The sequence below is a fragment of the Poecilia reticulata genome, linkage group LG8, assembly GCF_000633615.1.
Source record: "Poecilia reticulata strain Guanapo linkage group LG8, Guppy_female_1.0+MT, whole genome shotgun sequence".
NCBI lineage: Eukaryota > Metazoa > Chordata > Actinopteri > Cyprinodontiformes > Poeciliidae > Poecilia > Poecilia reticulata.
Genome location: NC_024338.1, coordinates 27,898,350 through 27,913,810, shown reverse-complemented (window position 1 = coordinate 27,913,810; position 15,461 = coordinate 27,898,350). Strand labels below are relative to the sequence as shown.

The window sequence follows — 15,461 nt, the reverse complement described above, 5'->3', positions numbered from 1 at the left end:
GTTCATCCTGCCATCTGTTCATCCAACCATCTGTTCATCCAACCATCTGTTCATCCAGCCATCTGTTCATCCTGCCATGGCCCAATAAAGATCAAGATGAAGAAACGGGTCAGAACCTGGTAGGAACCAGAGCTCCTCCCTCCTCCCCTCCATCCATATTAGTTAAAATAAATGTAAATGATCCCATGTAGAACCTTCTGGATTCCTGATCCGGTCAGAGCTGCTTGTTTTGCTGCTGTGTGTCCAGGAGCTTCAGATGCACCTTGACGACTCCCTGAGGAACTCCGAGGACCTGAAGGAGCAGCTGGCCGTGTCTGAGCGCCGGAACCACCTGCTGCAGGCCGAGCTGGACGAGGTCCGCTCGGCCCTGGAGCAGACGGAGCGGAGCCGCCGGCTGGCCGAGCAGGAGCTGCTGGACGCCAGCGAGAGAGTCCAGCTGCTGCACGCCCAGGTCCACAGCAGCCCTCAGACCCGGAGTTAAAGGGGCAGCGTCACTTAAAACCCACTTTTTAAACTTTCCATCACGTTACTGACTCATCAGAAACAAACTTGGAGTTTTACTTTGATCCTTTCATGTTTAAGAAATGCTTTAATCTCCATGGTAACCATTCAGCTGTGCAAAACGTCTGGGTGGCCCTAGCCCCGCCTCCAGGACACAGCTCCTCCCCCACGCAGCTCCTTCAGACTAGCCAGCAGCAATTAGCAAACAGCTGGTGGAACTGCTGAGGTAAAAATGTTGTTAAAAGGTTAATAAAGGAGCCATGTTGGGATGAGCACCTGGAGGCGGAGCTTCAGAAAGAGCAGGAGTTTTTAAAGAGACAGACACACAACTTCAAAATAATTTAAGTCATATTTGACATATAGAAAACACGTTACTGCCCCTTTAAGTGAATAATCCTGTAATACTGATGAAAAATGACTAGGCGCAGTGGCAAATTATTTAACTTGATTATTTAAATGATTTGCATAAAACAGGTTCCTATATCATGCTGAGAAGATATTTACACTAGAAAAAAGACTAAAAATACTTGGTGAGATTTTGTGTTTTTGCAGTGCGCTGGTGAACAACCAATCCTCCCGAATGTTCATCGTTTCTCCATCGCTTCATGATTTAAAAACGCTTCCCCACTGCTTCTTGTTCATTTAGGAGTTGAAACTGGTTAGATTTCTGCGTCTGATCTGAGGCGTTTGTGCAGAACACCAGCCTGCTGAACGGCCGGAAGAAGCTGGAGGCCGACCTGTCCACGATTCAGGCCGAGAAGGACGACGGCGTCCAGGCCGCCAGGAACGCCGAAGAGAGAGCCAAGAAGGCCGTCACCGATGTAAGATGGCTGCCGTTTGGTTCGTCCTGTTGGCAGCAGCCGCCATTTTGCTGTTTCACTTTGTTTTTCAGGCGGCCATGATGGCGGAGGAGCTGAAGAAAGAGCAGGACACCAGCAGCCACCTGGAGAGGATGAAGAAGAACCTGGAGGCCACGGTGAAGGACCTGCAGCAGCGGCTGGATGAGGCCGAGAGCCTGGCCATGAAAGGAGGGAAGAAGCAACTCCAGAAGCTGGAAGCAAGGGTAAAATATGAGAAACGTCTGGTAAAATATGAGAAACGTCTGATAAAATATGAGAAATATCTGGTAAAATATGAGAAACGTCTGATAAAATATGAGAAACGTCTGATAAAATATGAGAAACGTCTGGTAAAATATGAGAAACATCTGGTAAAATATGAGAAACGTCTGATAAAATATGAGAAATATCTGATAAAATATGAGAAATGTTTGATAAAATATGTTCTCATATTTCCTACCATATCAATATTTTACATTTGGTAAAATATATTTTACATTTGGTAAAATATGAAAAACGTTTGATAAAATATGAGAAATGTGATAAAATATGAGAAACGTCTGGTGAAATATGAGAAATGTTTGATAATTGAGCTGATATTTCAGACGTGAGTCTCTCAGAGGACAAAATGCCAGAATCTGTCCTCAACTTTAACATATTTTTACTCAAGCAAAATTAAAAGCAGCTGTTCAATAAATCACATAATAAGAAAGTATTTGGTATAAAGATTATAGACAGAACAAAACAGGAAGTTATATGGAAATGTTGGCCTTGTTCTCCAGGTGAGGGATCTGGAGAACGAGCTGGAAGCAGAGCAGCGGCACGGATCCGATTCCGTCAAGGCGCTTCGCAAGCTGGAGCGCAGGATCAAGGAGCTCACATACCAGGTGAGGAGAACCTGCGGTTTTTATTTTATAGCTGCGACGATCCGTAACTTCCTGTGTGCAATAAAACCCAGTGTGAGGAGGACAGGAAGACCGTGACGAGGCTGCAGGAGCTGGTGGACAGACTGCAGCTGAAGGTCAAAGCCTGCAAGCGGCAGGCTGAGGAGGCGGTGAGTCGCCTCCCTCCATCATCTGCCAGGTCGCGGCCGCAACAATTTATTTGATTCACTTGCGTTTCACAGGAAGAGCAAGCCAACAGCCATCTGAGCAAACTGAGGAAGGTGCAGCATGAGCTGGAGGAGGCTGGAGAGCGGGCAGACATCGCCGAGTCTCAGGTCAATAAAATGAAAGCCAAGAGTCGCGACTTGGCCAAGGTGAGGCGCTCGGACGTGCAGCAGGTATTAAAACTTATCAACTTGTGCAAAATTCACTTACTGGAGGTTTTTTGCTAACATTTCAGCCAAAAGACAGCGGCGAGTAGTCATCACTGGTTGCCACGACGACAGCAAAACCTGAGTTAGTTTGCAACATACTCTTAACCAAAGCTGCTTCGCTTTAAATTAAAGTCACTTTGTGCAAAATTTCATCTCATGATGAAATTTTGATACTTCAGACTTTAGAAAAAGTGGATTATTTTCTTCACGCTGCTGCAGAGGAGGTTTTCTACCAGCAGAGGGCGACGCGCTGCGGTTTTTACACATCCTGACTTAAACAGGAAGCGGAGCAGCGACCTTCAGGAAGTGACTGTGTGTTATAGCTGTTGTATGTTGCTTTTAATAAACATCTACAAGTTCAATATTCTTTTTCATTCTATATTAGGCCACAGAAAAAGCTTTGATGGAAAAAATTAAGTTATTGTCTAACAAGTTGCATTTGTCCTGCAGACATATCTGTAAAATTTCATAGAAAACTTTTGTTATTAAAATTAACTGATACATTTTTGCAGTAATAAAAGTATTTAGTCCAACAGGATGCCAGTATTTGGAGGTAGATTTTACTTTTTATGACTGATTTTCCAGATGTTTTAGTTTATTTAAAAAAAAACAACAAAGGTTTAGTTTCATAGCAGTAAAATAATTTTTAAACTTTCTGTTTATGTTCATAAATGCATCCTAAATTTACATTTTAACCCATCAGACAAGTTTTTCAGGTAAGTTTATTGTACATCAAATTTAGACAGAAAATGAAGCAATAATTAAAAAAACTGATTAAAAATGTAGATATTTTTGAAAAGCAGCTACTGTCTGAAAATTTAAAACATGAACTTTGTTCTTGAGAGCAACTAAAACAAGACCCGGTCACAGGTTGCCACGGTGATTCCCGCCTTTTCAGGAAGCCCGGTAACCGAGTTTTTAACACTCGAAGCTAAAATGTGACTTTCTGAGCCGAAATCCACAAAACCTTGGAAACTGATTCTGTAAAAACCAAAAACGGGATCAAACTGAAAACCCAACCAAGCAAAGTCAGAATTTCTCAGTTCAATAAAAACTCATCACTCGGCTGGAAATGTGCATATTTTTTCTAATTTTGCTGAAATGAAACCCAAACGGTCCAGTCCTGACCGATGGGAACGTTGGATAAATGAGCCCTGCAGCCTGAACTGGAGGCCTAATTTAAAAAATCACATCATTTACTAATTTATAATTTTAGAAAGTTTTATTAAGCTTTTAGAATCACTAAGATTTGACATAAATAAGCTTTAAAGCACTTACTGTAAACTTAAACACACTGTTAATGGATTCTCAAAAGAAAGCTTTGACTGTAATCCGTTTCCCAACCTGTAGGTGGAGCCAAAACCCGATCCTCCACCTGTAAACAGGAAGTACTGCTAGTGTTGTGACTCTTCACCCCCCATGACACAAACAGGAAACCTGAACTGAATGACATCATTTAATTGGCTGACAAGAAATCCTGATATAAAAACAGCAAATGAGCAAAAAGACACAATAATGACATAAGAGCAGCAGCAGTGAGACGCCTGAGGTCTGTCAGTTCGTGCTGGGCCTTAAGCCCCGCCCCCTCATCGCTTCTGTTTCTGGTACTTCCTCATGTGAGCTGCGATGGCGCCGCTGATCTCCGCGCTGCGCTTGTTCTGCCCAAAGTAATCGACGAACTCTCCGTCGGGTCCCACCAGGTACATGATGATGGTGTGATCCACCTGCGGGCGACAGCAGCCAATGAGACGCCGGGCCTGAACGCTGGCGTCGGAGCGCGGCGCGGCGGACTCACGATGTAGTCGTTGTCTTCGTCCTTCGGCCCCTGGCTGTAGTAGACGCGGTACGCTCTGGACACCTGCTCCACCTGAGCCACCGACCCCGTCAGCCCAATCAGCTTCGGGGAAAACTCTGCAGCGGCCAGGAAATGCTCATTTACTTCATTTCATTTTTAGTTGGGTTAGGTTTAGTTGTTCTTGTTTCACGTGCATGTTATACTTTAATTCAGGTCGACTCAAGGCTAGACTATGATTAAATACTCATATTATAAAATCATTATGTTACCAGGGTACAATGTGGTGACATAATGACAATCAGGATCACAGATTGCTTCAAGTCATGAGATCTCTAGATTAGTGTCTTCTGACTAATCTGGAGCCAATTTACTAGAAAATTCTGTGGATTTTGTGTCAACATGAAAAGTGATTAGAAATCCTGAACCTGCAGCTCAGGACTAAAAATGCAGACAGAAAAAACAAACAGAATCTGATGATGAATCACTGATAACTAGTCGCTCCGGTACCTTTCACATATGCAGCCATGGCCTCTGCAGTGTCTCTGTCTGGATCTATGGTGATCAGGATGGGCGTCAGGTTTGGAAGAGACTTGATTCTGTCTGCAGAAACACAAACAGGAAGTCTATCAACGCCGCACACCTCAGCCTGTAGTTCTGTTTAAAGACTCAATCGATCACCTATCTCATCCACCACCTCGATCATCTTCTCGATCTCGTCGGGGCAGATGTCTGGGCAGTGCGTGAAGCCGAAGTAGATCAGGATCCACCGGCCCAGGAAGTCCTCGCTCCTGGACGCTTTGTTGTTGTGATCGATGAGGGAGAACGGGCCGCCCAGCGCCGGCCGGCCCAGCGACTTGTTCCGCTCCTTCTCAATCACTGACAGGCAAAACCACAAGACACAGATCAACACGGCGGTGCTCCGCGCACAACAACACAATCCAAACCAAAGCTTTTAGCACCACTTTATGCATGGAGCTACTCACACTCCTCTTTTTCCTTCTTGAAATACTTCATCCCTCCCAGCAGAGCTCCTCCGATAGCAAACGTCACCGCTAAGGATTTCCACGTCACAGGCTGAAATGTTCAGATGGAAAACATGAACCAAGACATCAGCTCACTGAATAAAAATCACCAAGGCAACGCTAAAGTCTCCCAAAACTCCACAGGAAAACCTGAGATTTCAGGTCATATTTCCAAATATTAATCAAAAAACAATAATAACAACAACACACCCACTGTAAGACATGGTGGTGGAAGCATCATGCTGCGGGCTTCCTTTTTGTTACCCTAAAATTTGGATTTTTGTAATTATCCTCGACTGTATGTCACTTTTATGACTTTTTATTTTGTATTTTTATCACGTAAACCACTTAGAACCGACTTGCTGCTTACATGTGTGTAGCACAAAGATGGAAACCAAGTTTTTTGGTTTTTTTAGTTGAACTGTTCCACATTAAAAGATTTACCCCCGACTTCTTGGACTTGTCGCCTGAAGAGGGCATCGAGGAAAACGGTCTTGAGCTGTGAAGCTTCAGCCATTGTGTTCCTCTGCAGGTGCGCCACCTGCTGGCGTTCACCTGAAACAAACGGGTGAAATATGGCAAACCGTTAGAGGCTTTTTATAAATCACCACATCCAGTTAGTCGTGGAAAGCAATTTTAACAAATACAATTATAGATTAACGTACAAAATATAGATTAACGTACCAAATGACACCACCGAATTTTCAGGAGGCGTACACAGATAAAGTTGCACTTACAAAAATGTCAACATTTTGATTAAAATGTACGTAAAATTGAAATCGGCGCTAATTTGCCTGTTTTCTTCTATGGAGTTCGGTGGAAGCTCCTAGCTTTGACCTACCAGGTAGCAGAGCTCTGTCCGCGCCGACAGCGAGTGTTTCCGCCCGGCTTCCCCTCCAATTAAACTGTGAGCGAGTCTGACGGCTCGGTTCTGGAGGGCTTTACTCTGAACCAGCCAGCAGCCCAGGTTCTGAAACAGAGCGCTCATGTTGGCTTTAACCTTTTCGGAACCGCTGTTGTTAAGCACCCGGAAGTTACATGGAGAAACACCTGATTAGGAATGGCTGTTCTGGGGTCAGTGTGAGGCCAAGGTTAGAACTTTCAGATGTGAGCAAACTGATCTGGGATAAGATGTTCCAGGCACGTCTTCTTCTCCTCGTTTAACGGACGGTTTCGGCGCACTACCGCCACCACATGGAGAGGGGCGTAAATGCGGATATAAACGGCTACCTAAATAAAACACTTAAGTCGACAAACAAAAAGAATAGTATTTTTTATTGTGATTGATTGATTGATTGATTAATTTAATATTCTTCAGTCTTCACTTTTAAGCCTGGGAGCTCTTTGCTGCCACCCAGAGTAAAAAGAAAATAGTGCAGATGGAAAAAAAAATAGATGTATACAGGTTTGTTATTTACACCTTTTGGACAAAACATCCGACAAAAGTTACCTTGAGATAAACATAATTTTTGTGTAATCACAAATAAATGAAACATTTGACTGCTGTAATGTATAAATTGATCTAGAAAAATCAGTACTTCTTTGGCAAAGGTTTTCTCCCTTAAACAAAGTAAAGTATGTCATGGCAGGTGGAGCTGCTTTAAAGGGCAGTTTTACAGTGAGACGGCCAGTCTGACCGCAGCTCCTCATTGATGTGGTAGTAAAGCCAGGCCACAATGGGGAAAACTGTGATGGCCACAGCTGTGGAGACGCGCAGCTTCCCGACCGGAGCGCTGAGGGAAACACAGCAGAGTCTAAATCCATCAGAAACTCAAATTAAACTGGAGTTGAAGAGCAAATTACCTTCCAGAGCGACGACACAAAAGAAGCCAAACAGCCGTCAACGTAAGACCGGAAAATTCTCTAAGGAGGGAATTTGGGAAGCAAAAGGACATTATTAATACACATGATCCCATTATTCCTGTCTTTAACTGGCCGACAGCCTTAGCAGATATTTATATTTTTTACCAACCATCTGATAAGCTGTTATGCTTATTACTACCAGACTTTTTCCTTCTACTTAACTTTCCATTTCTATGCTGGGACTCAGAACTCTGAACAGATTTCCTGCTCTGAAACCAAACTTATTTTGGATTATGTCACAGCTTTTTTTTATTACTATTTTTTAACCTTTATACTCTACAGGCTCGTCTTTATTTTCCTTCTGACTGGAGCCTCAGCACACCTGCCCTCCTCCTGCTGGAAGATCTGCGTCACTCGCTCCGCGTAAAGTTTCCATCCTAACATGAAGACAGCAGCGCTGGAGCTCAGCAGGTGGAGATCAGCAACGCGCCTCCAGGGCGAAGTTTCTGGGGTTAAACACCACAAACAAACCCAGCTGTGATGCCACCATGTCTGCCACGAGGTGGCGCTGTTACAACTAATACATGTTCTGTAGCGGTGCAGAGTCCAATGACTTCTCCTCAAGAGTGCGAAGCAGGAAAGAGGATGTAGTTTCTGTGCCATGTGTGAGACTCTCCTCCTACCTGTGACCTGAGGTCTGAAGCCAATAAAAACACAGAGGACAGCAGGGACTGCGTAACCCACCTGGAACAGAAACACGTCAAGAACAACCAGCAACCCGGGGGAAATACTGCAGAGCCGCCGAACCTACCACCCATAAACCTGCGTCTGGATCATTGATCTGAAACAGAAGATCAATACATTACCATTAAAGGAGTTAAACCAGAGTAAACGCTCATTTATCAAGCGCTAACCTGCACATAGGAAGCCAGAGTAAAGAACACGGACATTAAAACGTTACTTAATCGCCAAACTACAGAAAGCCATGAGATCTTCTCACAAACTTCTCCCATCGCTGTTTTGAATCGTCTCTTCTCCTCCTCCCCGCCCGGGCCTCCGGGACGTACAGACGCTAGTCAGCAGACGCACACACGTACCGTCGCTGCACTGACGAGGGTGCGTTCGATATTCACGTCTTCAGCTGAAAGATGCGGGGTGGAGAACGCCTTATAATCGTACAAACGATTTAACGAGTGATTGTTTTTGTTAGATTAATAGAAAAAATGATAAAAATCATAATGACCTAGATATTTGGCGCAAATTCCTCCAACCGAGGGAGGTTTTACTAAATAACTCCGCTTTTAAAGACGTGGCGGAAACACGTCATAATGACTTTTGCTGTGAAAATAAAATCCAGTCACAATTAAAAAGTCACAAAATTGGAAACCGAAAGTAAAAAAGGATAAAATAACTGATAAGATGTAGTAATATACTTTTTAAATGTTCTTTATTGTCAAATCACATCAAAACTAATTCCCACTGAGTAAGAAAATGAAACGTAATGTAAATTCAATAAAATGCAGCAAAAATATTGCTATTGTTAAGGAAATAAAGCAATTCAAGTTTACATGGAAACATAACCTGTAATTGGGAACAAGTAATGAACTGCTAGCAAAATAAAGGAACAGATAAATAAAAGAATATCAGACTAAAAAGAACATCAAAAATCAATTTGAAAACAAACAAATAAATAAATGTAAAAAATTATTTGAAGTTGGAAGCTGGACAAACCGTTTCCAGTACTAACTTTACTGGTTTTGGAGTTTCACGTTAAATAAATTATTTGGGAAAGTGTTTCTGCTGCCTGAGTTTAATATTTACTAATTATGGTAATTATTTGTGTTTTTTTTAAATTATTTTAGGATCTAAAATACATTTTTGATTACATTATTTTAAAAATGCTAAATAAGATAACCAGTGACTCAGTACTAAGGCACCTTTATTACCTTTTAACTTGAGTAAGAATGAAGTAGTTTTACTGCAGCCTGGTGTTAAACCATTGTTTTATTTTGAAACGGCTGCTACACAACATCCGGTGCCTCCTCGGCTAACAGCTGCTGCCTCGCTGCGGTTTGCGGGTGTTGAAATGTCAGCTGCCTGCTAGCCCGTCCAGCTAGCTTAGCTTAGCTGGGTGTTTGTTTTTGTCAGCCTGCCTCTCCCGCAGCCCCCCCGAGCCTTGACGCCTATTTAGCCATTTCACGGACTTATTCTCGTTTTCCTTCGTGGCCTGCTTCGGTTCGCGGGGCTCCGCCGCCGTCAGTGTTGCTGTAATTCCCGCAGCAGCAGGGAGGAAACGGGAGTGAAGTTGCTGTCCGAGTCTCTCTGCATTGCAGCCCCTGGCGCTGCTGATGGAATTCAAACGCACAACAATGGCGACTCCTGGTTCAAACAGCTCAACGACGAGCAGCAGCAGCAGCAGCAGCAGCAACGCGGGATCCGCCACGCACCACTACCAGCAGCCGCAGCAGTCCCAGCACACCGCAACGATGAGCGGCATGCAGGGTAAGCGGGGAGGCTCCCGTCCCGCTGCCGTGAAGGTTAACGCTAGCACGGCTAACCGGGGAGGCTACCGCCCGCTCTGGCACAGCGTTCAGCTTTTTAATTACATAACTGGTGGGAACAAAGATCCCAGAGGATCCCAGAGGATCCCGGAGGATCCCAGAGGATCCCGGGTTCCCTTCGGTTCCGCCGCTTTAGACTCTTTCTTACAAAATCCCGGTTTTTATTCACCGTTTCAATTCGTATTCATTGGATTTGGCAGAATGAGATCAGAATAATCTGGATTACAGATCAGTTCGGATCCCGGATCTGAACTGGATCCAGCCTGAGTGAGTTAAACTGGGAGCTAACTGGGATTAGGTGTGAACGGAATTAAAGTGGGTTTAATCTGTAGAATCAAATCTTTTCTGGATTAGTGTGGATTGTCATAATTTATAATAAACTTACCTGAGCTGGACTTTGACTATCAGACAGTGGAGGTTTAGTGTTTAAAACCAAAGTCGGATTTATTCGCACTGCAAACTGGAATCTGCTGAATCACATTAAAACACATGAATAAAAGTTGCTGTGATCTCAGGGGTTGGATGGACTGAGTTGAGCTGAACTGCATATATTTTCATCTAAACTGTTGAATTGAATCCAGTTTTTAAGTTAACTTTACATCAGGTTATAATCTGAATCGATTTCTTGCTGGATTGAATTGGAACCAGATTATTTGAGTGATTTTACTTTCATTTAAATCTGTTTTGTTCAGATTAGCTGGATTTTTCTGGACTCTTTATGGTATAAAACCACCTGATTCGTGTTTCTCCATTTTAAATATTAATAATTATGACTGAGTCCCATCCAGTTCTGCTGCCTGCAGTCGTATAAAATCCGGTTTAATCTGTTCGTAATCAAGCAGGTTTTACTCCAGTGAGACTGAATGAATCTGAAATGCTTCTTGTTATAATCTGAATTTTATGTTCCACCCCAGTAAAGTTTTTAAAATCTCCCAGTGGAGCCGCTTTTCCCCGAGTCCAGATTAAATGTGCTAACTCTGCCACGGTTCTGTTTCCTGTCCGTTTTACCTTTCAGAGTCCAACACCTGCTGGAGATGTCAGAGTGAAACAGGTACACACACCTGCTGCCACTCACCTGCTCCAGAATGAAACTCTGTTTTTAAAATCTGCTCCTCCTGCAGCTACGCTGCTTCATGGCACTAATAAAATCTTCGTTAGCTTAATGATGTCAGTCGACTCTCGGCTTATTTTCCTCTGACTGTTTGGTTTCTTGACGCTGCTTCATTTTGCTTCCTGCCTCCTGATGTGATGCTGACCGATGGTGAGAAAACGAAACGCATTTTTCCATCTGAAAAAGCCTCTTCCTCCTCCTTCTCTCTCTCGATCCTTTTCGTTTCACCTGCTGCTTCCTCTCTTTACCTCCACTTCATCGCTGTCTGCAGCAGGTGCATGCTAACGCATTTCCCTTCATCAAATGCACTCCGTCTGCAAAAAGATCCTCTAGAAACGCTGCAGAGCAACGCAGAAAATATGTTTCAAGCCGTAAAACCAAAGAGGCGAATTTAAGCGACAGACTCTGATGTCTAACTGACAAAGCAGTCTCCTGGGGATTGTTAAAAAGAATAAAAGCTTTCTTTTCACCTCTAGGGTTTCAGATAAACCTGTCTGCAGCTCACCCAAGTAAGCCAAACCTCTTTTGCTTCAGCACCAACAGCACTCATCTCTTTCTTTCCGCCTGACTCTTTGGTGTGGAGGGAGTCTGTCCTGCTGTTCTCCACTAATCCCAGCCTAATCACCCGCTGGTCCTCGGAGGCCTGCGCCTCCAGCAGCTGGGCTCCACAGACTTTAGCATGCAGCGAAACGGCAGCTCTGCTCTGAACGGCCTGAGCCAGGTTCAGGTGTGGCTCCCAGCAGATCTCTGACGGAGGCCTCCGCCTGCTCCACTCTGTCTAACTCTGTGGTTTCCAGTGTGCGACTAACAAGCAACACAAGTGTTCGCTCGTCCTGCTTTGTTTCTGGTGCTTGGGGTGTGGGTCCACTCCAGGTCGTTTCGAGCCGTTTGGCCCATTCCTGTGGTGCAAACATTCGATTCAGGGTGAAATCAAAGCAGCTAATCCTGCATGTTCCCATCATGATGTTTTTAAATGTTTAGCTCTGTTTCTTGTTTACCTTTCCACTTTGTGTTGCATTCAGGGTGGAGCTCAGCATGCTGTGCTGTGTTTCTGTTGCAAAGAGTCGGGGTGTAGATGAAGCGATGGAAAACAACCAGTTTCTAAATATCCTCATTAAAAATCAGAAGATTAGAAAGCAGAGCAGTGATGCAGCAGATGCTGGTTCTGAAATGTTCACTCATTCACTGATTCTTCTTTAGGTGCTACATGCTAAGTAAATACGGCTTCGTGCTGTGAAAAAGGATTCATTTCTCTGTTTATCTATTTTAGAGACTTAAAGTTTCAGATCATCAAACAAGATCTACAAGTAATTAATACTATGATTTAAAAAAATGTATCTTTAGTTTTTAAACCTCTGCACATTAGCATGCTAACACTTTTAATATGAAACTATTAGCTTTAGCCTAAATAAGCTTTGCTAGTAACATTAACATGTTAGCTAGCATTGCTGGTGGTTAGTTTAGCAGTTAGTTAGCAGTGCTGGTGGTTAGCTTAGCAGTTAGCTAGCAGTGCTGGTGGCTTACGGAGCAGTTAGCTAGCAGTGCTGGTGGTTAGCTTAGCAGTTAGCTAGCAGTGTTGGTGGCTAGCAGTGCTGGTGGCTAGTTGAACAGTTAGCTAGCAGTGCTGTAGTTTAGTAGTTAACTAGCAGTGCTGGTGGCTAGTTTAGCAGTTAGCTAGCAGTGCTGGTGGCTAGTTTAGCAGTTAGCTAACAGTGCTGGTGGCTAGTTGAGCAGTTAGCTAGCAGTGCTGCTGGCTAGCGGAGCGGTTGGCTAACGGTGCTGGTGGCTAGCGGCTGATTTGAAACCCCTTTATTTAAACATGTTTAAATCGTTTTTGTTTGCACTGTGAATGAATGAACAAATGAATGAATGAACACTTCAAGAATGAAAACATCTTCAGCTAGTTGGATCAGTTCATATTCCTGATTTCTGATTATTTTATGTATATGTAATGAATCCTAATATAGCAACGGGAGCAAGAAGCTGTTTTCAAAGTTCCCAGTGTAATTAAATAGAATATTAATATTTAGTGTATTGATTCTCATAACAGTTTAGTCTTTATCGACGTTAGAAATGTTTGAAACAGCTCCACCTTCAGCTGATGTTTCTGATCTGTAGCCGTTAGCTTCCTACGCCCCGTCTCTCTGGAAATCATCCATATGTTGTAGTAAATGTTCCTGTTCTCGTCTTTTCATCCTCCTGTTGTCTCATTTTGTGGTTTTTGCATATTTAACATTCCTACTTTTCCTTTTGGACGACTGGTTTTCGTTTTGCGCTGCTCTTTGAGTTTGGTACGTTTGTAAAACTTTCTCCTGCCGCTCAGGTAAACGCAAAGCGCTGAAGCTGAACTTCGCCAACCCGTCCATCAAACCCTCCACCAGGTTCTCCTTAAACACGGCCGGACCTCCGTTCCAGAACCCACACATGTGAGTGAGCCGCCCTCGGTGCGTTGAACCCGCCTGCTGGATGCTCAGTGACTTGTTTCACCAGAGAGAGGCTGAGGACTCACAGCATTGAGTCTTCGGGGAAGCTGAAGATTTCCCCGGAGCAGCACTGGGACTTCACCGCCGAGGACCTGAAGGATCTGGGCGAAATCGGCCGGGGGGCGTACGGCTCCGTCAGCAAGATGGTGCACAAACCCAGCAACATGATCATGGCCGTGAAGGTGAGCCGACCGCGCGGCTCAGGGAAAATGAAATGATTAAAGCTTCCTGGTTTTTCTCTCTCGGAGGATAAAAACTTGTCGTTTCCTCAGAGGATTCGGTCGACGGTGGACGAGAAGGAGCAGAAGCAGCTGCTGATGGACCTGGACGTGGTGATGCGCAGCAGCGACTGTCCGTACATCGTCCAGTTCTACGGCGCTCTGTTCAGAGAGGTCAGAGACGTCCTGGGGCAGAAGCGCTGCTGGTTTCCCTGCGGATGATCCCATGATGTGCTGCTCGTTGCAGGGGGATTGCTGGATCTGCATGGAGCTCATGGCTACCTCACTAGACAAGTTCTACAAGTTTGTCTACGGCTCGTTGGACGACGTGATTCCAGAAGAGATTCTAGGAAAAATCACTTTAGCTGTAAGTTTGTTTCGGTGTTCATGTTTGATTCATTACATTTCATCCGGTAACTTCTGGTTCTGGTTCTGGTTCTGGTCTGCAGACTGTGAAGGCTCTAAACCACTTAAAAGAAAACTTGAAGATAATCCACAGAGGTAAGCGCTCCGGCTGCACCTGCTGCTCCAGCTGCTCTGCACCGGCTGCTCCGGCTGCTACACCGGCTGCTCCGGCTGCTGCTCTGGCTGCACCGGCTGCTGCTCCAGCTGCACCGGCTGTGCTGCTCCGGCTGCTGCACCGGCTGCTGCTCCGGCTGCTGCTCTGCTTCGGCTGCTGCTCCGGCTGCTCTGCTGCTCCGGCTGCTCTGCTTCGGCTGCTCTGCTGCTCCGGCTGCACTGGCTGCTCCGGTTTCAGCCGTTGGCTCTTCCCTGCTCACCCTCCGTCCGTCTGTCCGTCTCTCCGCTCAGACATCAAGCCGTCCAACATCCTGCTGGACCGAAACGGGAACATCAAGCTCTGCGACTTCGGCATCAGCGGCCAGCTGGTGGACTCCATCGCCAAGACCAGAGACGCCGGCTGCAGGCCGTACATGGCGGTCAGTGACCTGAGCTCTGTGGTTGCAGCTCATCGGACACGTTTCCCACATCCAGTCATTTCTAGATGCTTTATTGGATGATTGGACTTTTAACAGCTGCAGCTTATTTATCTGAGGTTTTGCAGCGTTTCAGCAAAAATAATTTATTTCACAATAACAGTCATAAGGTTCCCAGAATAAAGTCCGAATAATCAGAGAATAAAGACTTTTCTGCTGCGATGAGGAAATAATTTATGTTTTAAAACATTCGTATCAAATTATTATCAGTAGCAGAATGTTGAAACGTTTAGACGTCCGGTTCTGTTTGGATTCCGGACCTGAATGAGATCAGAGGACCACAGGACCAGTCAGGGACAGGACCAGTCAGAGACGGCGACCAGTCAGGGACAGGGACCAGTCATAGACAGAGACCAGTAAGGGTCTCCGTCTCTGACTGGTCCCTATCCCTGATTGGTCCCTGTCTCTGATTGGTCCCCAGTCAGGGACGGGGACCAGACGGCGACCAGTCTGGGACGGCGACCAGTCTGGGACAGGGATCAGTCAGAGACGGGGACCAGTCAGAGACGGAGACCATGGGACGGGGACCAGTCTGGGACAGAGGCCAGTCAGGGACCGACTTTGACCAACAGATCAACAAATTGGTCTGAAAACGTCTGAAACTTGCAGTGATGAAAACCTGGACTCGGTCCGGTCCAGGCGCCGACCTCATGGTGGCGTCATCAGAGTTCTCAGAGTTACGGCAGCGGTTGGGTCTCTTGCTGCAGCTTCCATTTTAAACATGGCGGCTGCTGCAGCAGTGACTGGTCTCTGTCTCTGACTGGTCTCTGACTGGTCTCTGTCTCTGACTGGTCTCTGACTCTGACTGGTCTCTG

The 15,461-nt window shown here is 45.1% G+C and overlaps 4 protein-coding genes across 12 annotated transcripts in view; 2 read left to right on the top strand and 2 right to left on the bottom strand.

The window, feature by feature from the left end:
• The window catches only part of LOC103469434 (myosin-4-like), a 27,585-nt gene extending 24,565 nt beyond the window's left edge, over positions 1-3,020 (top strand). For 2 of the 3 annotated variants that reach the window (XM_008417099.2, XM_008417100.2), the window contains 7 exons: positions 248-451; positions 1,197-1,322; positions 1,394-1,564; positions 2,123-2,227; positions 2,299-2,394; positions 2,467-2,598; positions 2,685-3,020. In XM_008417099.2, coding sequence (XP_008415321.1) covers positions 248-451; positions 1,197-1,322; positions 1,394-1,564; positions 2,123-2,227; positions 2,299-2,394; positions 2,467-2,598; positions 2,685-2,705 — 855 coding nt within the window. In that variant the 3' untranslated portion in view covers positions 2,706-3,020. Of the gene's footprint in view, positions 1-247; positions 452-1,147; positions 1,323-1,393; positions 1,565-2,122; positions 2,228-2,298; positions 2,395-2,466; positions 2,599-2,684 lie in introns of those variants that run through there. The other variant, XM_008417103.2, reaches the window with a different exon arrangement.
• Positions 3,021-4,101: 1,081 nt separating this feature from the next.
• On the bottom strand, positions 4,102-6,629 carry sco1 (synthesis of cytochrome C oxidase 1). The gene is made up of 7 exons (XM_008417104.2): positions 6,317-6,629; positions 5,920-6,030; positions 5,437-5,527; positions 5,132-5,329; positions 4,961-5,053; positions 4,454-4,569; positions 4,102-4,382 (listed from the first exon to the last, which is right to left on the bottom strand). Exons 1-7 carry the CDS (start codon positions 6,461-6,463, stop codon positions 4,245-4,247), a joined length of 894 nt encoding a protein of 297 aa, XP_008415326.1. The 5' UTR covers positions 6,464-6,629; the 3' UTR covers positions 4,102-4,244.
• A 102-nt stretch (positions 6,630-6,731) lies between these two features.
• tmem220 (transmembrane protein 220) lies at positions 6,732-8,605 on the bottom strand. 2 transcript variants are annotated; one of them, XM_008417106.2, is made up of 6 exons: positions 8,193-8,603; positions 8,090-8,119; positions 7,962-8,022; positions 7,661-7,784; positions 7,279-7,338; positions 6,732-7,208 (listed from the first exon to the last, which is right to left on the bottom strand). In XM_008417106.2, exons 1-6 carry the CDS (start codon positions 8,289-8,291, stop codon positions 7,076-7,078), a joined length of 507 nt encoding a protein of 168 aa, XP_008415328.1. In that variant the 5' UTR covers positions 8,292-8,603; the 3' UTR covers positions 6,732-7,075. The 2 variants fall into 2 exon arrangements, with proteins under 2 accessions (XP_008415328.1, XP_008415327.1); XM_008417105.2 differs by having other exon boundaries at positions 7,661-8,022; positions 8,193-8,605.
• Positions 8,606-9,291: 686 nt separating this feature from the next.
• Positions 9,292-14,911, top strand: LOC103469437 (dual specificity mitogen-activated protein kinase kinase 4). 6 transcript variants are annotated; one of them, XM_008417107.2, is made up of 9 exons: positions 9,292-9,780; positions 10,855-10,890; positions 11,427-11,459; positions 13,274-13,376; positions 13,441-13,615; positions 13,706-13,825; positions 13,899-14,018; positions 14,101-14,152; positions 14,462-14,911. In XM_008417107.2, exons 1-9 carry the CDS (start codon positions 9,627-9,629, stop codon positions 14,668-14,670), a joined length of 1,002 nt encoding a protein of 333 aa, XP_008415329.1. In that variant the 5' UTR covers positions 9,292-9,626; the 3' UTR covers positions 14,671-14,911. The 6 variants fall into 6 exon arrangements, with proteins under 6 accessions (XP_008415329.1, XP_008415331.1, XP_008415330.1 ...); XM_008417109.2 differs by lacking the exon at positions 10,855-10,890; XM_008417108.2 differs by lacking the exon at positions 11,427-11,459 and having other exon boundaries at positions 14,462-14,910.
• The last annotated feature ends 550 nt before the right edge of the window (positions 14,912-15,461 follow it).